This window comes from Triturus cristatus, chromosome 7, assembly GCF_964204655.1.
Source record: "Triturus cristatus chromosome 7, aTriCri1.1, whole genome shotgun sequence".
In the NCBI taxonomy this organism is placed as follows: domain Eukaryota; kingdom Metazoa; phylum Chordata; class Amphibia; order Caudata; family Salamandridae; genus Triturus; species Triturus cristatus.
The window spans coordinates 937,363,116-937,385,805 of record NC_140590.1 but is presented as its reverse complement, the minus strand read 5'-3'; the positions used below and the strand labels follow the sequence as shown (position 1 = coordinate 937,385,805).

Genomic DNA, 22,690 nt, shown 5'->3' with positions numbered 1-22,690 from the left:
CGTTAGATCAAAATGACTGACTTTTACGACTAAATGAATCAAGCACAGACACACGAATAGACAATCAGATATGGGGTTCAGGCGTAAATGTCGAACAATTAGGTTCAAAATTTACAATACCAATATGCCCCGGTGATACGGTGTTAGATAAGCTGGAAAATAGGATTTTATCTTCCTATCCTACAACGAGTGAGGCAGCTAGTTCGGGGGTCATAGACAAGTATCATATAATGTCCATGGAGGGAAAGGACGATAATGAAGTTGCTAAGCAAGCTAATAAGGTAAATCCTTTAGTCATATCCGAGGTCAATATAGGGAATGACATCATATTAGTAGGCCCAGCTTCACCACATGTAAAAGAGGATCCAAGTATTAGAATGTTATCTTGGAATATAGCTGGGTTAGCCAAGAATTTAATGGATGTGATATGGTCCTCATATATTGAGGATTATGATATCATATTCTTACAGGAGACATGGATGGTGGAAACTCCCCACAGGTTGGGTTATAAAACATATTGTTCTAAAGCAACACCATCTATTAGAGGTAGAGCATCAGGGGGATTGGTTATTTGGGTTAAAGTGTCTCTAGAAATAGATGTTAGCCAGATATCCATTACCCCTCCAGACCTACTTGGCATTAAAATTCTTACCAGAGGGAAAGAAATCATTTACTTAATTAATATATACAATAGACCATATCCATCTCATAAGGAATCTAAAACGATAGAACTCCTGGATTCCTTTCTAGATACACTGGGAGATAATGCAAAGGTATTAGTTGGTGGGGATTTTAATTGTAAATATGAGCCTGTTTTGGGCATGGAAAAAATATTCGATGAACAAGATGCCGTTAATGATATTTTACCCTTAGAGTCAGTGGGCCCAGTTAATAATACCGTAGCCGTTTTACAAATTTTGCAATTGACTGTGGCGCACGACTTAAGGGCTTGCAACGGCAGTTTCTGCTCGGATAGACCAGCAGCTCCGACTTATTTCAAGGGAACTTACAGATCACACATAGACTTTGTAATGGTAACCCAGAACGTATGGGAATTAATAGCAGATTTTAAGGTAGACCAAAGGACAGAGAGTGATCACTTCCCTCTCCAATTATGGTTAGATCCTCACCCATTTATTACTAGGCCCGACGAAGAAATGTTACCAACATCATCAACTGGGGAGTTACAAATATCTAACAATAGACGTGCGGTAAGATGGCCATACATTTTGGGATCGGAAAAAACATTGATAAACATCTACAATGATTTCTCTGAAATTTTGGGAACACCCCAGCCACCTTTAGCGGGTACTCAGGGTGTTCTTGATTTACATTATAAGTTGTTAGATGCTTTAACTCCACTACTGAGTAAAACTTATAAAAAAGACAGTAATAGGGAAGGGAATCTTCTCGAGATGGTGAATCCATGGTATAATAAAGATTGCCGACAAGCTAAATTAAGGTTGATTCAGGCAGTAAAATCTGGAAATCGTCTAGATATAAAAAACGGAAGATTAACTTATAATAAAACCATGGACCAAGCAAAAAAATCCTGGGATGAAACTATATGGGAGGATCTCTTAAATGCAACTAAGCAGCGTGACCAAAGTACGTTCTGGAACTTAATTGCCAAGGGAAATAAGAAGGGTAGTTCAACTAAGGATATTTTCTTAGATGAAAATACATGGTGTGATCATTTTACCAAGCTTTACGCCAATAAAAAGAAGAGTTTGTCCCTCCAGGACCATGAGATAGACTTAGAAATGAGTAATGCTCCTCTACATTTTAGTTTAGAAGAATCCATTCAGGCCCTGCAGGCCGTGAAAACGAGCAAAGCTCCCGGTCCCGACAAAATTCCCGGCGATTTACTAAAACATGATGTAGAAGTGTGGGGACCATACATAAACTTCCTGTGTAATTCGATTGCTGCTGGTACACCAATCCCTGATTCCTGGAAAGGGGCAGAAATTATAACAATTTTTTAAAAAGGAGACCGTTATGATCCTAGTAATTACCGCCCAATTAGTTTAATTGACATTTTACAAAAGATTTTTGCCAGACATATATTAAATAGGCTTTTAGATTGGACTGAAGAGACTAAAATATTGACTAAATATCAAGCTGGTTTTAGATCCAAAATTAGTACTATCGATCAAGTATTTAGGTTTATGTGCATCTGTTGGAAGTACATAAACCTAAGAAAGGGTAGTCTATATGTGGCGTTTGTGGATCTTAGGGCCGCCTTTGATCTTGTTCCGCGTAAATTGCTGTGGTCTACACTTAAGAACATGGCGGTCCCAGGGGAACTACTTAATGAACTCATCAGGCTTCACACGGGGAATTTTGCTAAAATCAGATGGGGAAAGAATGGTGAAATTTCAAGGGCTATTCCCGTAGACCGTGGTGTGCACCAAGGATGCGCGTTAGCCCCAACACTCTTTTCCCTATATGTTAATGATATACCAAGTTATCGGAGTAACTGCGTGCATGATTCCCCAAAGCTAGGTGGTGAAGCGGTTACGGCATTATTATTTGCCGACGATACTATCCTTATTTCTCAAACTCCGAGAGGCTTACAAAACTTGGTTGACACATTCCAAAAATATTGTGAGGGGAAGGGGTTAGAAATAAATCCTAGCAAAACTAAGTACATGTCCATAAACCCCAAAAAATCCCTTAGGAGTAATCTGTTCCTTGAAAATAAAAAACTGGAACAGGTTGGGAGTTTTACCTATTTGGGGATATTGTTGGACCGTAACTTGTCTTGGAAAGGACAGATGGACAAAAGTTCCCTATCCCTCAAACAAAACTCAATGCCTATTCTAAAAGTCCACGGAGCTAGCTACTCCAAGGCTATATCCCCGGCTCTTGAAGTATACAAAGCTAAGGCACAATCGGCTGCCCTTTATGGTGCTGAGGTTTGGGGCTACTATTGTAACAATACTTTTGGAAAAATGGAAAATCACTTTGTGCGTAGTCTACTAAAAATACCAACTAGAACCCCTTTGGTCCCTGTATTTTTAGATATTAATCTCAAAAAAATAGATTACCAAGTAATATTAAGACCGTTGTTGTATTGGGTCAGACTATGGGTAACCCCGGAACTGAGTGTCTATAAAAGTGGACTTGTCGAATTATCTCAGATTGATGGCTATTCGAATACACCATGGGTAAAGTATGTTTCAAAGTGGTATGAGAGATTAGGGCTTGCACATCTATGGGATGCTCCACAGAACATGACATTGTCTTCTAGGAAGCTTGTAAAGGATACCTTTTGGTCGTACGTCAACGGTGAACTATTGTATAGCTCATCGTCCGGCAAATTGACCTTGGAATTTTTGCTTTTTAAAGATACACCTAGTTTAGAGCAATTTATGGATGAGATCTGTCCACCATTAGCAAAAACATTATACTTACAGTTTAGGTATGGGGTTTTACAGATTAATGCATATACATCCTGTTGGGAGAAGGTAAAAGGCCCTGACTTGTGTACCCTTTGCTCTCTAGGGGCTAAAGAAGATGCTGCCCACTTACTCTTTTTCTGCCCGAAATACAAAAAACCAAGGGCCTGTTGGATCAAACCCGTTTGTAATTATGTGGGGGTTAGATCTTATAAAGAGGCAGAGCGTATATTCAAGTCAAACACCTCACAGCTAGTGGTGTTTGGAACAAGTAGATTTTTATACAGTGTGTATTTTATTAGGAAACGATCTGGTTACAAACTGTAAATATATTTTGATTTATGCTCTGCCCTCCCCCTTTCCCCCCTTTCTGTGTTTTGCTTATGTCTTATTGTCTCTCCAGCCCATGCAATCAACTGTTTTCTGGCTTTTAATTAATTTATACATTGTTATTTATGTTTTTACACGCGGTATTGTGTACTTATGGGTTACTTACAAAACAAATTTTATCGCCAATTTAATGTAAAATATCTCCCATTTATATGATGAATTGTATATATGTATGTAATACTTATCTCTTGCTGACTTTTATGGCTCATTGCCGAAATAAAGTTTAAATGAAAAAAATGAACTATCCCAGAGCATGACACTGTGATTTCAATGTCTTCCTTTTCCCTAAATGCCTGTTTAATCTTGACTTTCCTTAAACCAAGACCTGCATGGTGCCTCAGGAATGGTTTCTCTTGGTCACCCACTTTGGTCATTTCTGATTCTGGGACTAACCTGATCCCTTGTTTTAGCATCTCCCCTTCCGCCTTTAAGAGCGTTGGCTTAACCAGCCCAGAGTACATCAAGGCATTTGCGATTTCACTTCCCTTTTATTATTTTGTGTGAAACCCACTTGTCTGAGATCTTTTGTCCCGATTTGCACATACTGGAGTTGGAATAGTAAATTATACTATTCCAACATCCTGCGCCCCCCAGAGCAAGTTGTTGTTCCAATTTGCGGGGTAATGGTATGCATTGTTACAACGCTGTCCTTGCAAGGATCGCATTATAATTCCCTACGGGGAAAAAGCATGCGGAAAAAAGAGTAATATTCTCGGCAATTGGGCCCAAATCGTTTTTAATTCACACGCAAAAATCTGTAACTGGTATTTTTGAGCTTTTAAACTATTATTATTCATCACAGATACCTCCAGCAGCGCTTGCAATGTTTTTTTTATAAAATCAACATTATGTCCAACATAAAAGCTGATTGAGTTGCTGAAATCTTTAAATTTAGAGTACAATTTTGCACGGAGCCTTCCATAGCCTCTTTTGCGGTCATCTGAGACTGCTCCAAACTCTTTTCCTGCTCCACTTTCCCACCCTTATTACTGGAGGCCATGCTACAGTGATCTGCATCTCCCCCTGCATTCTCCGTCACCTGGGACCCTCCATTATCTGGGAGGGGAAAGAGCCGCTGTGACGAGGACAACCTTGGTTCCAAAGAAAAATTATTCTGGCTTAACATATCTTGGTGGCTCAGAGAGGGTCTAACAAACCCTGGCTAACATTCTCAGCTTCTTTTTGATGCTCTTCTCCAGTTAGACTTACAGCTGACAGGAGTTGTTTTCTTTTCAAATGTTTGCCCACAAAGTCCTTAATTGATTTAGTAACTGATGCTCACCCCCTCTCATTTTGCAAAGGGCTTTTATGTAGGGTTTTCTTCTTAGTGTTTCCACAGGCTGTCCTTTTCACCTCTTCTCTTAATTTGACTTGCTCTCTTCTAGGGGCCTCATTCCAGTTGAAATATCAGGATCCACCTGTGACTACTTTTCCCTTTGCAGGATTAATGTCTTCCTGGCGCTATCACACAAATACTAATAAAGTTTAGTTATAGAGTTATAGTGCCCCTAGTTCCCCCAAGTGTTAGTCTCCTCCTGCAACAGTCCACCAGCCAGCCACCAGTACTCTTCCCACCTGGTCTCTTCCCTAAAGTCCTTCCAACAACTGCTCAGCTCTTTTTCCGGCCAGTGACACAGCAGATATGCCTTGCCCTTATTACTGCCTTCACCGTCCTTCTCCACCAAGCACTTACCTCTGCTGAGCCTGCTGTAGCCGAATGTTGTGCCATGCGACTGCTGCCGCCTCCACGTAACAATGGTTCCAGATACTCCTTCCTTCTTACTTCCTCAATTAGGTCCTCAATTGCCAGGAAGCCACAGACCGGCACCCTCTCCAACTTGTCCTAGCTCCACGGGCTTACAGGCAGCGTGTGCACTACCGCGTTCCTCGTAGCTACCCGCGGGAAGCAGACACATATGCTCCTTTCTGGCCCTGCTGTTGGTGATTGGGAAAGCTGGGGGTATAGAGGAAATAGATATCCTCAATTGTTTTGTTGCTTCACTGCCGTTTTCATTCACTCAATTGGCTCCCGGAGCCGCCCAGAGCCACATGAAGCTGCTATGCGCCAGTTCACGTCCACACAGCATAGTCAGGCGTCAGCAGAGCAGCTCAGGCATCCTATTTATGTGGCCTAATGATCTAAATGTTTTTATTAATTTTTATAATGGGTTTCTTGAGTGTGATAACTAATTTTAACAAGCTATATGATCTTATTGTTGACTTGGAAGTTAAACTTGCTTATTTGCACAAAGACTGCGATATTATTTTAGGTGGGGATTTCAATGCTAAATTGGGATTGACAGATTAAAAATAACCGTAATACGAGTGCTAGCACTGGTATAGGGCATGACCGGAGAGGCCCAGCACTACTACAACTGATGAAGTTAGTTGATTTGGTTAATGTGAACGAAGCCTGTGACCCTAACAAACCCGACTTTCAGAGGGCCGAGTAGTCTATCGTCATTGATTATATTTTTGTTACTCTGGATTTCAAGGCAAAAGGTATCAGGGGCATCTATTGTCTCCAGTGCCTGTAGTGACCATAATTGTTTTAAGTATAGACCTTTGCTTACGCAGGGTTGGGGAGGGGGGGGGGGGTTAAGTCCAGGGGTCTGCGCCTGGAGAAATGTGGATATGAATACTCTTCTGATCAAATTGTGTTCCAAACATTTACCCCTGGTGTCCAATTGTCTTTCTGGCTCTGCTGCATATAGTGAAGCCCAGTGGACCAGGGCACCTTGAGGCTAAGTGGTTTGATCAGCATTTTAGGAAGGCATCAACATTGTTACATGAGGCCTGTAAGGAGTTACCCAAGAACTTATGTAAAATACAAAGATTTAGAGCAGAGTGTAAGGTCATACTACGGAACAGGAATAAAACTCCTAAATTAATCCTGGAGTAAGCAGATTAGAGCATGTAGGCTGAAGGAGACTGGCGTTCTGGATGGAGGCAAATTAAGAACAGAACAGATCTGTGTGCCAAGCTCAACTCTGTTTTTACTACCTTCAGCCTGGAAGTCTGGGCAGACCATTTTAAAGAGGTTTGCAGCATCAGGGCCCCAAATCATTATGAAGGAGGAGGAGGTGGTCTTCCCATTAGCCCTGGAATGTACGTATAATAAAATCTTCAAGGCAATTAATAAGAGCCAATTCAATAAGGCTCTGGGGCAAGACGGTGTTCCTATGGATCTATATAAATCATCACTAGATCTTTGGGCCCCCATCTTTTGTAACTACTTTAATGCTGTCTGCAAAGTGGTTTTCCCGTAGACACGGCACACTGCCGTCATAGTGCCAATTTTTAAGAAGGGAAACCCGTAATCCACTGGGTGCAATAGGCCAATATGCCTGCTGAAAGGTGACAGACATGCTGTCGGAGGGACAGTACGGATTCCTTGAGGGACTTGGCACGATGGAGCAATGCCTAAATTTACATCTGTTGGTCAGTAAATATACCGTAGCAAGGCAAGGCACCATCTGTCTGGCGTTCATGGGTCTTTCTTGAGCCTCTGACAGCGTGATCAAGTCAAAATTATGGGAGATCTCATCTGACCTGGGGGTGGCAGACTATCTGGTGTAGTTCTTGAGAGCCTTACAATACAACCTGTTCGCATGAGTGAGGTTCGGCCAGTCAGGTGAGAGGACAGATGGCTTTAAGATAGGGAGAGGGGTGCGACAGGGCTGCGTCCTGGTCCCGTATTGTTCTTTCTGTATAGCAATGGCTTGGCACAGCCCGTTCAAATACAGTATAGGACGCATCCTCAATTGGCAGGAAAATGATCCCAGTTTTATTATACGCAGGTGATGCAGTTCTATTATCTAGAACCCCTATTGGTCTTAACGTTTTATTCCAAGAATTTGTATCTCTTTTGGGAACACTGGGCTTGGTTACAAATCAAATGAAGACTTACTATAGTTTGCAAACCTAAACACTAAGATGCTGGGTATTAACTTAAAGGTCATCCTGTTGCCCAAACTGAGGATTTTTCATATTTGGGGGTAGTTGTGGATGCTAGGAGTAATTGCGGGACCATGTACTGCTAATGTGAGGAAGAAATTTTCAAGCCCGTGGGCTACAATTTTAATCCGGCCAAAAGCATTGGGAAAAAAACCTGTATCCCCTCTCCTGGAAGTTTATAAGACAAAGTATCTCACGGTCCTTACATATAGTTCGGGAATCTGGGGATACTCAAACACAAGCCCCCTCCAGATGGAGGGAAACTGGGTGCTTTGGTGACTTTTGGGTGTTCCACCTACATGCTCTACCTATATCATACACCAGGAGCTTGGGTTGAAGTATGCAGAGGATACCATTAAGCTGGTTCCCCTGCTTCTGTGAAGTTATATCTGGGCAAATTCACATGATTCGCTGAATAGAAAGAATATTAATGACTGCCTCGCGTGCAAGAGGGTATGAAAATTCCTTTTTTTGACTACATCAAATCTGAATTGACAAAGCTGGGTAGGCAGACCCTTTTTACCACCCCTTCCACCATAACAAAAACAGCTTTAGCTTGGATCAAATCTGCATTTAAGAAAACGCAGAGAGCCCTGAGGGAGGACCACTAATTCAATAAATGGTCCGTCAAAGATTATGCTGAGATTCATACTTCCTCATCTCTGGAATCATACTTAGAGTGGCTTGATGGCTCTTGGGATAGACAACTGCTCACTAGGTTTACGTTAGGATTTGTGAGGTGACATCTTGGTTTCCCCCTTTACCAATTTGGGTTCTCAAAAGTACTGATATGTCCCTGCAATGAATCCTCCTCACAAAGTCTGTTGCATTTTACTTTCTTTTGAAACTTCTTAAAATCGATCTTAAAAAAGGTTTTTAATTCCATCATAAGAAAGCGGAGGAATGAGAACCTCAAGTTGAGCCCTGGTGTATTTGCAACAACTCGATTCCCCACCTAATTGTGTTAACATCTGTTCGTTCAAAATATGTGCAATTAGTGAAAGGTCTTATTTTATAACGGAAGTAACCTGCACTTTATTCAAACAACTTTGCGATCATGGCACCATGCTTTGTACTTTATATGTACCAGCCTGATATAGTAAGTGTATATTTTATTATTTTTGCCATGTAAAACAATACATGGAATTTTGGGGGAATTGCTTGCCACTGGTTTTTATAAAAATTTACTTTTTTTATAATTTTAAAGTGATGGATTGTTGCATTTTGTGTGTGCTTTTATGGTCACATTTGCGACCAAAATAAATAGAATTGAATAGACTCACATATTTTCATGAAAATCAACTTTAAAAAAACTTTGAGACTTCTAAAATAAAAGGCAAGAACAGAGGAAGCCGATGTTCAACTGAACGGATAGGAAAACCTCTAAATAAGAACAGGATATGGCACAGACCATGCAACATGAGCTTTGCATTACGTAACCTCCACTTTTTTTTCTACAGTTATTACAGTTTGTATAATGTATTCGGACAATTTATTGTGACAAAATTGTGAACCATTTTTAAGTCTAATGTTCATACATTGTAGTTGATGTACACATGGAATGCTTTCGGTTTGATGTCGGGGAGGAAGATGGCGGGCTGATTCCACCGAGAGCTTCACTCAGCTCCATGTTTCCCCGCTCACCGCCACGCTGGTGAATCCAGAAGCAGCGCACTGGACGCTGCTCCTTAGATGACATCTCTTGACTGGTTCTTTACTGCTCGTGAACTAATGTGCAACCAGCACTGAGGCTGTGGTGTTTTTTGCTGGTTACCAGCAAATGCAGCAGCTCGGCAGTCGAAGAGCACACGGCCAAGTATACCTGCTCTCAGCTCTATTTTATGAGAGCCATTCTTCAGTATTCTGTAATGGCCGCACAGAAAGCCTATGTCTCCCGGGAAGCCCTCGGGACACGAGGGGCGACAAGAACCCATGCTGAGGAACCTACCAATCAGCTGGAGGAGGACGCAGGATGCAGTCTGGTGGCCGCACCTCTGACTACTACATTCTCACAATTGGGGCACCCTATCCTAAAGCTGCTTAAAATAGGGGCAGTACAAGATTTGATTATGGCCGCATCCAAGGAGCTGGTCCCTGGAGAAGTATCCCATCTGGCAGAAACCCTGATGGCGGCAGCGGCAGCAGGTGCACTGGCGATGACCCCCACCTCCTCCTCCACTGTTCCCTAGCCAGGGTCAGGATTTGGGCCAGGACCAGGGACATGTGCAAGATTGCTGCAGTGCTAAGCAGATGTCAAATCCCTTGCAAACTTTTGGCCCTGGCCCTTCGACTTCTCTTCAAGCAGTGCTCTTACTTGCTGGTGATAGAGCGTCAGCTCTGCAGGAAGTCTCATTAGAGGCTTCATTAAGTTCAACACAGCCAGCAAATGTAAGTACTGTTATGATATACTTCAGTTACCCGGAGGGACATGGCCAATGATGGTCAGCCATGCTCTACTCCAAGAGAGGATATAGAGGACGAGGAGGGGACATTAACTGGGGGAAGTTTGGATGCGTTAAGGTATCACTCTAAGGCAGTGGCAGATTTAATAATGACTGCCGAAAGCAATCATCTATCTGCCCCAAGGGGTACGAAGGCCTCAATGTCACAGTCTGAGAATAGCATGTTGCACGTTCCATCTATCCAAGGGGTGTGCTTCCTAAAAAGCGAAATGCAGCAGGACATTCTAAGCAGAGGAAATCTATAGACCAAGGTACGGCCCATCATAAACCTGCAAAACAGCAGCAGTTTGGCAAAGCCAGCGACCAGGGTACGAAGGGCAGCCCACTTAGGAAATGGGTATCTTCTAAGGAAGGAGAAAAAATCCATTACTTCTCGATTATCTGCCCAGTTTCCCGGTCCCGTAGGCGAGAAACAACACCCTGAGCTACATGCACAACGTTCTCAGCATACATACTCCACCTCAAATATCGGCTCTCCCTCGGATATATCCTCTGGGACACTTTTCTATGACCAAGGAGTTGGTGGGAGAGTTCGAAGAGGCTGTGCAGGAACCATCTTTAAGCTCATTCATGCTATCCTACAGGCACATTGGGCTGAGGCACAGGCCTATTATACTCAGGCAAGAGCAGACAATATGCGGATGCAAAAATCACTGGAGGAGGTCTCGAGTCAGAGATGCAATCTTACAACGGATGTGAGTGATTTACAGCAAAGAGTGGCTGAGAGTGAGAAGATGGCAGTCACAACAGCTAAGTATATCGAGAGTCACGAGAGCCAGCTCAAATTTCTCCAGGCCAAGATCAAGGATATTGAGTACTGACAAAGGAGAAATAATTTGAGGATTTTCGGGATACCAGATGAAAAGGAAGGCTCTGATCCTCTGCAGTACATGGTACAATTATGTAGAAGGGCCTTTCCAGATCTGAATGACTGGGATTCTTTTTTTTAACGCAAGTAGCATGGACCCCCTGATAATTCCTAGGACAGGGTAATATATGTTTGAAAAGTAATAACCTAGGCAATTCTTACAGATAACTGAAAATATTTTATATCCAACAGTCAGAACAATTTAAGCAGTGAAACGAAAAATGGAAATTGTTATTCTTTTTTAATTGTTTAGTACATTCACAGATAAAAACAAATGTATTATATACATAGTAAAAATCATGACAAACAATAAAATAGGTTGTAGGCTACATAGGGATGAAAAGTAAACAAATGTGGTGGCACAACTGTATACTATTCGACGCGCGTTTCGGCGTAGTTAACGCCTTCGTCAGGAAAAAAGCCACAATTCCTGTACTCCAAGATGCAAATGTTGGGGTTCCAGGAAATTAAAAAGGTGATTTTCTGATAAATGGACACCTTGATGGATGTTTATTCATTCAGTTACAGTCAGTTGATTTGAGAATGAATGACAATTCTTTTATACTTTTCGTTTCGAGAAGCCCATGTAGGTAGCAAAACCTGGTTAGGTGGTAATTTAAGAATAAATGACAATTCTTTTATACTTTTCGTTACGAAGAGCCCATGTGGGTAGTAAAACCTGGTTTAATGATGAATTCTTGTGAGTGCCGAGTCTTGATAAAATGATGAGTGCTTAAAACATTGACAATAGAAGCGTAGTAGGTATGATGTAACCTTCGTGTTAGAGACGCTTGCGATGTCGACCGGGCTCTTTGAGTGATGGTTGAAAACTTGGACTGGGATTCACAAATACAACGTGCTCACCGGCTCCCTCTCACCCGAAATGCTTCTGGCTCTAAGGGGGCAGAGCCTCGGCCTATGTTGATATACATCGGGAACCTTCTACTGAGACAGGCAATCTCCCTCACTGCCCGACCAACATCCCCGGTTTCAGTTGATAGCTTGTCAATTGTTGCCCAGTCAGATCTATGTAGTTCCACAATGGACCAGAGGTGGAAGCTCCGACAGTTTATAGATCCATTGAAGGCTACTGGCGCACAAGTATTTCTACAGGAACCTGCTTGCCTCAAAATTAAGGATAGACGGTGTCAGTTCTGCTTCTCTGCAGAAGAAGCGGCGCAGGCTCTAGCTCGGCTAAAGGGGACGAATAAGCATAATTTAACTGAACTATAAATGGAAATGAGTATAGTTGTCTTGCTTGTATTCCTTAGGCAGATGGCCAATAAGGGTGGAGGGGGTGGATGATAAGATGAAATACTATGCTTTTCTTTTTTCTGGTCGCTCTCTTATTTGATCTCTGCTCTATCTTCTTTCTATATTTCTTATTATTTGGCGGTAGGGTGGTGGTGGATGGGTGGAGGGCTCTTTTTCAGGCCACTTTTCATCAACGGCCCCAGATTGGGGCGATTCCTCCCTCAGGGAAAGGGAGGGTGGGTGTTTTTCTTGGAGTGCTGGGTGGTGTGGAGGGGTCGATGCGGATTATTATGGAATTCCAATTGTTGGCTAGGTTGGTTCAACTGTAGAGGGCTAGGGGGGAGGGGGAAACTGGTCACAGACAAAGGAAGTTATACAGGATGTATGTTAAGCTTATTAACTGATATGCAAAGTTTGTATTAGAATGTCAAGATAGGCGGGTTCAGATCCTTTTATACTGTAAAGATAGCTAAGATGTCCCAGATTCAATGCATGTGCTGGAATGAGTCAGGGCTTAATGCATGGCCTAAGCGACAACTGGTCCGAGAGGAGATCGGATATTATAAACCTCATTTGGTGGCACTCACGGAGACTCACTTGGCATATAAAGGACAGGGCCCTACAATACAGATGCCTCTACATCCCAGACTACATCAATCCGAGGGGGGGAGGGGGGGAGAGACGGTCCTTTCTTCTAAAAAAAAAAACAAAAAAAACTCCAGGGTCAGATATTAAACACTGCGGCTGACCCTAGGGGTAGATGGGTACTGGTACAATTGACCCTACATTCATTTGAATTTGTGCTTTGCGTTGTCTACGGTCCAAATATCGGTGACCCTGAAATATATGATACACTTTCACTTGAATGGCCTGGGAAGGAGAATTGATTTTAATGGGCTATTTTAATTACGTAATGAACTATAGCATTGGTTCTACTATCCGTATTACTATCTCCCGTAAATCCAGAGCTAGGGTCTCCCTTAATGATCTGATTAAGCTACAAGGTATCTGTGATGCTTGGCGGACTATCTATTGGATCCTGGCTATACATACTATTCCCATCCTCACAAGCAGTACTTGAGGATAGACACGGTTTTTACTAAACGTATGCTGCTAGAGAATATGGAAATGACTGTATGCCCAAGGGTAGTTTCGGGTCATAACCCAATCTATTTTCATTTTTTAATTGATCTGAAATGGGACAAGCCCCATAGTTTTAGGCTTACTTTCTCTTGCCACTTACTAACAAATAGCGAGTTTATACAGTCTATTTCAAGCTTACTTAGGGAATTTTTTTTTATTATTAAAGGAGGATCGGCTTCCCCTACAATAGTATGGAATACTATGAAAGTATATTTTCTCTGCATAACGCTGCAATTTGCGGTCAAGCAAAATAGAGCTATTACCAAAGAAGGTTATTCTCTTCGTCAAACTGTTTGTCTATTTGAGTTGTTACACGCCCTTAAAATTAATCAAGGCGCTACGGATGCATGTCAAGTATTTGGTCAACTGTTATTAGTGCAATCTCGTGCTGGGCGTAGATTGAAGGAGCAGGTGGCCGCTAGATTTGTTAAGTATAGAAAGCTTCAATATGAATATGGGGAAAGGGTCGGCTGAGTTTTAGCATATCAAATCGCAGAACAAACAAAAGGGTAGAATTCAGGCTATTAAGGGATTAGATGGTAGGGTCTAAACAAAACCTTAACTTATTTTGGAACAATTTTCTCGGTTTTTGAGTAAGCTGTACACTCAGTCACAGATGTTGGACTCCGAAAAGTGCTGGAAGTATATTCAACAGGGTCATGTGCCCTCTCTTACTGAGGAGCAGACATGTGACCTGAGGACAGAAATCTCAAGACTGCAAAATCGAGGCAGCACTTATGGCTCTACCATCGGGCAAGGCTGCAGGGGAGGACGCGCATCCTACAGAGTATTATAAAAGATTTATAGAGATATTGAGTGTGGAATTTTTCTATGTTATACAATCTATTCAGGAAGGAGGGATTATCCCTGATAGCTGGAATACAACTAATATTGTGGTTTTCGTAAATAAAAAAAAATAAAAAAGGATAAACCAGCCGATGATCTGGGTTCTTATAGGACCATTCCACTGATTAATACAGATGCAAAATGGTTTGCTAAAACTTCAGCCTGCCGCCTTGCTCCATTGATCACAGGGTTGGAATCCTCACAGCAACATGGCTTTGTGCCAGGTAGGGAGACCACAGAGCATATTAATACAGCAATTGCTGCATTCGATATTGCTGACAAATGCAATGTGACTATGGGTATGTAAATGTATTTGTACTTATATAGCGCACTTCTACCCAGAGGTCTCGTAGCGCTGTATTCATACCGCTGTGGAACCCTTCCTGGTTTTCCTGTGAGATGTCCACTCCTGGGCACCCCCCAAGGTGAAGCCAGGCATCCTAGCGCTGTGGGGGCCGTTGTGGAGATTAAGCAAGCTATTGCCCAGAGTTGCACAGTGGGACCCATGATTAGAATAGGCACCGAGGCGAGAATTATCAAGTCTGGGGAAATTGAATCCAAGAGCCGCCGAGGCGGGAATTGAACCCTGGTCCCGGGCCAGACCTCTGCATCAGGGTCTGCCACTCTAACCATTGAGCCACACTTCTCCACATATATGATATTACTTGATGCGGAAAAGGCATCCTACAGTTTTTGTCTGGGACTGCTTGTGGGTCACATTGTCTACTTTCACTATAGGAGAAGATTTTGTAAGATTAACCCAGGCACTTTATAAAATCCCATGTGCCAGAGTCACATATGCTGGGAGCTTTTCCGTGTTCTTCCGTATTTATTGTGGGACAAGACAGGGGTGCCCACTCTCTACCCTTCTTTTCGCTCTTTACATAGAACCCTATCTGCAGTCCCTTCTTCGGAATACAGCTATCCAATCATGGGCAATTTGGGGATCACCAACTTAAACGGAATGCATATGCTGATGATGTGGCATTTTTTGAGGAATTCTCTGGCTATAAATGTAAATGTAAATGTTTTGTACTTGTATAGCGCACTGTTACCCTAGGGGTGTCCTGGCGCTGTACTCATACCGCTGTGGAACCCTTCCTGGCTTTTCCCTGTGAAATGTCCACTCCTGGACACCCCCAAGGTGAAGCCAGGCATCCCAGCGCTGTTGGGGCCGTTGTGGAGATTAAGCAAGCTATTGCCCAGAGTTGCAGAGTGGGACCCATGATTAGAATAGGCACCGAGGCGAGAATTAACAGGTCCGAGGAACTTGACTAACACACAGGTTCTTTTAAATTTTACCCCTGACTCCCACATTCAGTACCCGGTACCCAGGTCCTACGGCCCATTGGGTTAACCTATTATGTACTGGAATGTGGAATTTAAAGCAGGCAAATATTTAGGCAAGGAAGATCTCATGGCGAGGAAAGGGAAAATAATAGTTTGGAACCTTAGTTTTAATCAGTTACAAAATATTATCTTGGTCCAACCATTATTTATTACCTAAATGTCAAATTAAAAACCCAACCAGAAGGATTCAGAAGTGATATTGATTCCTTCACCATTCTTCTTGCCCACATTTTTTACTTCTTGTAGGTACAGCTGCCTTACCAGCTATAAGTAGAAACGCAAAAGCCCAGTGGAGCTCAAAATAAAATTACTAAAGATATGGTTTAGAAAGTAACTAAGGCAGCTGCTGAAGGTAGAAAAGAACTTGTGTACCGTACCCACCATAATTTTTTTTTAAATCCAAGAACTGAAATCCGTCATTTAAAAACAAAAAAGGACAAGAACGTAAATGGCCAGAGTTGCATTTTGTCACATTCACGGTAAATACTCCGGACTTTTGGTCCATTGTTAGTAAGGGCACTAAAACCTATAAAGCTTGGTGTGATTATTATATAGCAAATGATGGACATTGGATGGCTCCATATGGAGATTTGGAAAGAGATATGACATTTAAGATGGGCACGGAAGACAGGTCACAACTTAGAACCAGCCATGCAGCTGTCTACAAACTAATTAAAACCTGTAAAACTTAATGCGCAGCTGGTCCTAATGCACTCTTCGTTACCCTAATGAAGCTTAACCCGAATAGATGGGGTATTATTCCAACTCCAACATTTAAAACGGTCATACAGATGGGCCTGACATCACCTTCTAAACTGGGGTGGCATGGTGAGCAAAAGAATGATGGCTTTAACCCAGATTTCTTGACTGGGGGTAAATGCTTAATTAGCTTGCATTCAGTCCATTATCTGGGTGAGCAAAAGAATGATGGCTTTAACCCAGATTTCTTGACTGGGGGTAAATGCTTAATTAGCTTGCATTCAGTCCATTATCTGGGTGTCTATCACCTTCATGGAAAGCATCAATTTTGTGTCCTATCTACAAGAGAGGCCCGAAAAATTCCCCCAGTAATGACTGCCTTTTAGGCATATTCGATCCAAACAGGAAACTATTTTCTAAACATCTCTTATCACACCTGCAAGCCTGGCTGAAGAATCAAATAGATTAACTTTCCATCAGAAAGGGTTTCGCCCCAAATATACAGTGGCAGATAATATCACTGCCTTAATGATTGAACAGAAAGCCTGTACCAGAAAAACCATCTCTGCTTGTTTTAAAGATTTCTCTCCAGACTTTGATTGGGTGAATCAACTACGCTTTGGGGGAAGCTTCAGAAGTAGAGTATCCCCCTTTGTCTTTCATAGCTGATAACAGAACTCCACAGTAATACTTGGGTTAGAGTCAAGCTGCCTGATCACAATGGCGTCTATCTGAAAATCCCAACTTATAATGGTCTGAAGCAGGGGTGTATTCTAGCCTCACTTCTTGTTAACTTGTACATATCGGATCTTGCAGATTTATTAGTACATAAATTAGATGAAGCCCCAAAATGGGGAGGGGGGGGGGGGGCAAAGGTCCTTTCATAGCTTATGGTGACTATTTGGTAATTTGAGACTACTCCGACGGGCCTACCATGGCAACTGGACCGAATGCAATCATACAATGTAGAAAACAACCTTTGCATTAATAGGAATATAGCTAAGGTAATGTCCTTTGGTCGAAAGAGTTCTAAGTTTATCTGAAGATAGGTAGCATTAAAATAAACAAAAAAAGGTCCAGGACTACACTTACTTGGGTGTTACAATAGATAAAAAGGTAAAATTGGAAAAGTCGTGCCGAGAAATTAAGGTGTAGAATTACTAGTACTATGGAAGCACTAAAAAGGTTTTCCACAGTTTACGGGGTTGAGAGATAGGTTCTTTGTTGGAAGTTATAAAAGCAAAGATTATTCCTGTTCTCTTATACGGCTTTTTAAGTTGGACTTGTACAACTTCCTAAAACCTAGACATAATCGTTTTGAATTGTACTCGAAGACTTCTATGTCTAAGGCAGTCGACCTCTATGTGCCATTTAAGACTAAAACTAGACTTGACTCCTTTGCCTGCTTTGGTTGATATCAACTGAATTGTTTGCTTTATAGATTCTATGGAGGCAGTAATCAATACCATAAGACCATTTATTAATGAAGCGTTAACGACATCTGGGGGTGGTGGAAAAGAGGCAAAAGTATCCTTTTCAGAAAAGTCAGTCAAAAAGAAGCTGGTAGATTACAATCCCCCCCCCCTCATGGTGACATTAGCAAGCATGTCTAGAATATCTTGGAAGTTAATGGTGAAAAAGGATGGTAATTCCTCAAGTCTGCACAAGGACACTGAAGCAGCAACAAGATATAAGCACATTACGTACACCATTGAAACTTTTACTCCGTCATGGCAATTTTATCTTGATTTTAATATGCAGCCTCTGGAGAAGATTGCCTTCTTGCATTTTCGGCTTTTTTATTTATTACTACTATCTCCCCTTCAAGGATTTTGATGATGTCTGGGAATTAAAGTGTCAAACAGACAGTATTTGCAGGATGTGCAAGTCAGCCCAGGTGTTTATTGAATACGTAATGTGCTTATGCCCAGCACTACTTGATGCTCAGGAAAATTATATCTAAAGCCCATGTTTAACGTGGAGGGCATAAGAACAATGTCAGAGACACTCATTTTAATTTAAGCACTTCATACCGAAATCCGTGGGCAATACTGTAAAAGAATTTAATCTGGCCCCTAACCTCTGGGACGAACACAGTTAAATATACAACTTCAATATACTTTTTGTTGAAATACAACAATTACAAAAAGTCTGTTTGCTGTTCTTTCACCCAAAATCGTATCTTTTTTTCATAAAAAGTTTGTGATGTGTCAATACAACTTTTTTGTTAAGTACTAATTGAATTATACTTTTTAGGCATTGCTCATTTTTGTCTATGAAAAGACTGGCAAAGGAATGCGTTTTTGTATGAAAATGTGCTCTGGGACAACCCCTCTCAAGGATGTAAAGGGACCCAACACTATTCTGTGTGACCTTATCCGAACATGATCTCTATCTAGGGATACAGGACAGGAGCTCCCGGATCTGAAAACCTGGACAAAATAGCACTAGGTGGGCTCTTTACTTATAAGGCCTGCTTTGCATCATTTGCATTTACGTCTGCAACCTAGAACAGCTGGGAGCACCCTAAGTCACAACAGGGTGCAGAAACCTCTAAGTAATATAGAGAGGACAAATGGATCCCAGCACACAAGTCAGGAAATCACTTTCAATGGACCTCATAATGAGACAGACTGCTATAGTGGCCAGGGAAGTGTGCAGTAACAAATGTCAACATTCCAAGTTTTTTTTTAAGTGTGCTTTGATACTCTGTGATTCAGATTGCTTAGGCGGTTGTAAAATACATGAAGTGACTTTGCCTAAACGGCCAAAGGTCAGCTAATGCTTGTTGACGATGTACACTCCTATGTTTGTTTCACTATATTTCTTGGTTCTATCGCCACTGCCAGTTCAAAGGTTCGCAGCCAGGTTGCCATTTTCAACCAAAATCTCAATTTCAGTCTGAATGAAAACAGTAGCCAAGTGCATCTTTGATCATCGGCTATTGTAACAATATAACAACACCGAAGCACTCTCAAACAGTAATGACAAAGATTACACCAGTCCCGAAATTTGGAGAATATATCCTGGGAGAAAATGATCATGTTTCTTGACTGTTTATTCCTTCAAGGTAGTGCTAATCTTTGTCGTTACTGTTTGAGAGTGCTCTGGTGTTATTATTCAAATGTAACCTAGTTGGAGTTACAATACATGTGACACCCATTGGGTAGCAGGGTGTAGGTCACAGTGTGAAACACTCATTACATATTACTAGGTATTTTAGAAGTACCATTTGGACTTACTGATCCTGTAGTGCTGTCAAGGGGTGTGCGATTGATGTAAACTACTGCTACCTTCGGGTTGATTTTGTTATTATCTGTAATTGCTTCAGGGTGTACTCCACATTGCCTATATTCCTCCCAATGTATTGGGCCTTTCTGAAGGGTCTTCTCATCTGAACTGTTTCAATGTTATGGGTCCCAGCCTCTGAAATGCTCGTCCTCTCCTCCTGAGACCTGAGTGACTTCCTAAAGTTCCAAAGAGACTCAAAACCACAAGTTATGTTCAGTGCTTGGTCTTCATTGCTCAAGCTAGGCTCTATAACACCAGTGCTTGAAATGGGCAGGTACTGTCTGGTACTGAGTACCTGCACTATAACACGGATAGCAATAAATGCTTAAACCTACATCCGACCATATGCCCAAGATATGTACATACATGAGCTTCAAGTCAGAGGCTTTTCCATCAAAGGAGACAACGGAGGCTTTTCCATCAAAAGAAAGATACCAAAGCGTACCATCTTCACTCTCCAGCACCTTTTTGGAACAATCATATTAAACTCAGGTCATGCTTAACATCTCCATCTTTGTTCTACACAACCAAAGCAGCTGAAGAGGCCATTTCACAGTTTGTAGTACTTCACAAACTAACTAACACAAAATAAAAGATAGAAGAAAAGCTTCACTGATTGATACCATGTACCTAGCAAAGACAGCTGATGCTGGATCCTAGTTCAGTGTAATAATGTGCAGTGCGACACACAGCTTTCTGAGAGTCTTTATTCTTCAGCTCTGTACACTTCCTGCACGGTGAAAGCCACTAAGAAACTGAATTACAATACGTTAGGGTGTTTGGGATCAAGCCTTCAAGCACACAATACATACCCAAAATGCATTAAAAAAAAAAAAAAAAAAAAAAAGAATCATCCATGCGGGTCCTCTTCTTGCAAATCAGCACAATGCATGATGAGCACCACATTGGAGTGGGTGCTAGGTGCAAAGAATAAAAGCCAACAGCTTCACCTGACTTCCATCCACCTCCCTTTTTGCAATCTGCACTCTGAAGCAGTGTCGGGGTAAAGAGACTTCTCAAGAAAAGAAAATGATTAACACTTAAAAGAGGGTTGTTGTCCTGGGCGAATCCAGTGGGCAAAGCTCATTCATGTGCCAGAAACCAATACCTGGAATGGTTTGGGGGACTGAGTAAAGGGTCACAGTCGTGCCTGATTTAGCAGGAATAAGTTCCATACCCTATGTCAAAGAGCTGTGCCAGATGAAGTAGATGGGTGATTAGACTTATAACAAATAAGGGTAGAGAGACTGGAGAGTACCTGTGCACAGATGCGTTCACTGCTGTGTGGTGACAATCGAGTGTCAGTTTTGAGGTGTCAGAGGTCAGCGCTGTTGTTGTTACCTGTGGTTGTATCTGGTATGACAAGAGTAATTAACGTAGGAGCACAAAAGGGCAATGTTATGACGGGGTATTGTGGCTACATGCTGTGCAACTATGATAAGGAGAGCTGTACCCAGAGTTAAATTAGGGGTGTGTGGCTTTACGCAATATTGTGCAAGAGGTGTAGAGCTGTAAATCGAGCCTGGCTGCAGTCTCTGCAATCGTGCCCAGGTGGATGATTGCTGAATCCTGAGGGGGGTCCTGGTGGTAGTGGCTAACAGTGGGGAGTTAGCGGTGATTTTGGGAAGGGTCACAACTATAGCCAGTGTGACAGATGTGAGGGTCACAACACAGTGTAGAGGGTGGCCGTGGCCGAAAGAGATGAGTGTTGATGTACTGAATGTTATTAAAGGAATTAGGACTGTGTACTCAATGCTGCAAACTGGTCATGGCTGCCCTTGGAGTGAGGGGTGGGTGGTAACTAATGCAGGGGGCAGTGCCCGGTGTAGGGGGGGCAGGCCCTAAAGAGAGACCGCCTCTGGCCCAGTCATATCAAGGGTTGCTCACCTCAGACACTTCTTCCTCGTCACTCCCGGAGCCCCCACATCCTCCCGGGGACAGCACAGCAGCCGCCAGCTTGAAGTCCAGCCGGTCGTTCCCAGCGTCACCGAAGAGCCTGAGAGCAGCAGACCCTTGGGCGGGCACAGGAGACCGCGGGATTACGGAATCTATCTCATCTTCGAAGCCGTCGGGCAGCAGCTCGGACCCGGCCTGTGTCATGACCGCCGCTGCTCCTGCGCTGCCAGAAGCCCTAAGTGCGGTGCAAGTCCCGGGTAAAGCACCGTGGGAGCAGAGCAAGCCTTCCAGCAGGAACTGCCCTCACCTAGCCTGACGCACGCAAGCCCCGCCCAGCAGCCACTTCCCTTTCCATGATTAGTGTGCGCAGAGATTTTCAGTACGCTCATAGGCCAGGGCAACTGTCACTCATAAAGACGTCCGGGACGTTCGTGTCATGCTGCGTTGACCTCTCACGCAGATCCAGTCACCGCCCCTCTTCCTGAACTTCCAAGAGTTGAGTCTGCGTCACTCGGTAGCGTCCGCCGCTGTGCGGGACATGGGAAGTTGTCTGGGACCTCTGTCTCAGAAGGGGCTAACACCTGTCTTAGACGCCTACCGGACACTTGCCTGACTAGCACGCAGCTAACACTAACACGCTTTCTATCATATGTACTGAGAGATCTTTCTGTCACGCCCGATCCCGCATACAACCCTGGCAAAGGCTGCCTGCCTGTTTCAAACACGCCTGTCTCGTATATTTTTTGCTACATGTCACACAGTTGTCTGATGCACAACTGCATGTCATACTCGTGCACCGTTAAAGCAAACGTTTATTTACACAGCCATGAGACGCTTGAGTTGGGAAACCAAAACATACCTTGAGCCATTGAAAGAATGATTATGTAAATGATGAGATATTTAAACATATGATAAATCTTTAAAAATTGCTTTTTTGTAGTGTCTTGTGAATATGAATAGCAGGACCCTTCTGGTCCCTGATGGACTCTGTAGGAGAATGATGTAATCGGTTGGGTGTGGTTAATAAAGTTTCTGACGCAGTGCATGCAGTTAATGGTTAAATTCTGAAGACTAAAGACATGCACTATGGAGCTCTGTGTGTTGCATGGTCATTTCTATGCTATCATGTTGGG

General features: G+C 42.6%; 1 protein-coding gene across 2 annotated transcripts in view; it reads right to left on the bottom strand.

The window, feature by feature from the left end:
* The window catches only part of ANKHD1 (ankyrin repeat and KH domain containing 1), a 1,109,311-nt gene extending 1,087,406 nt beyond the window's left edge, over window positions 1-21,905 (bottom strand). The window contains exon 1 of one of the 2 annotated variants that reach the window (XM_085617924.1): window positions 21,549-21,905. In XM_085617924.1, the coding sequence (XP_085474050.1) occupies window positions 21,549-21,761 (213 nt within the window). In that variant the 5' untranslated portion in view covers window positions 21,762-21,905. The remainder of the gene's footprint in view (window positions 1-21,548) is intronic. The other variant, XM_085617925.1, reaches the window with a different exon arrangement.
* Between the last annotated feature and the right edge of the window lie 785 nt (window positions 21,906-22,690).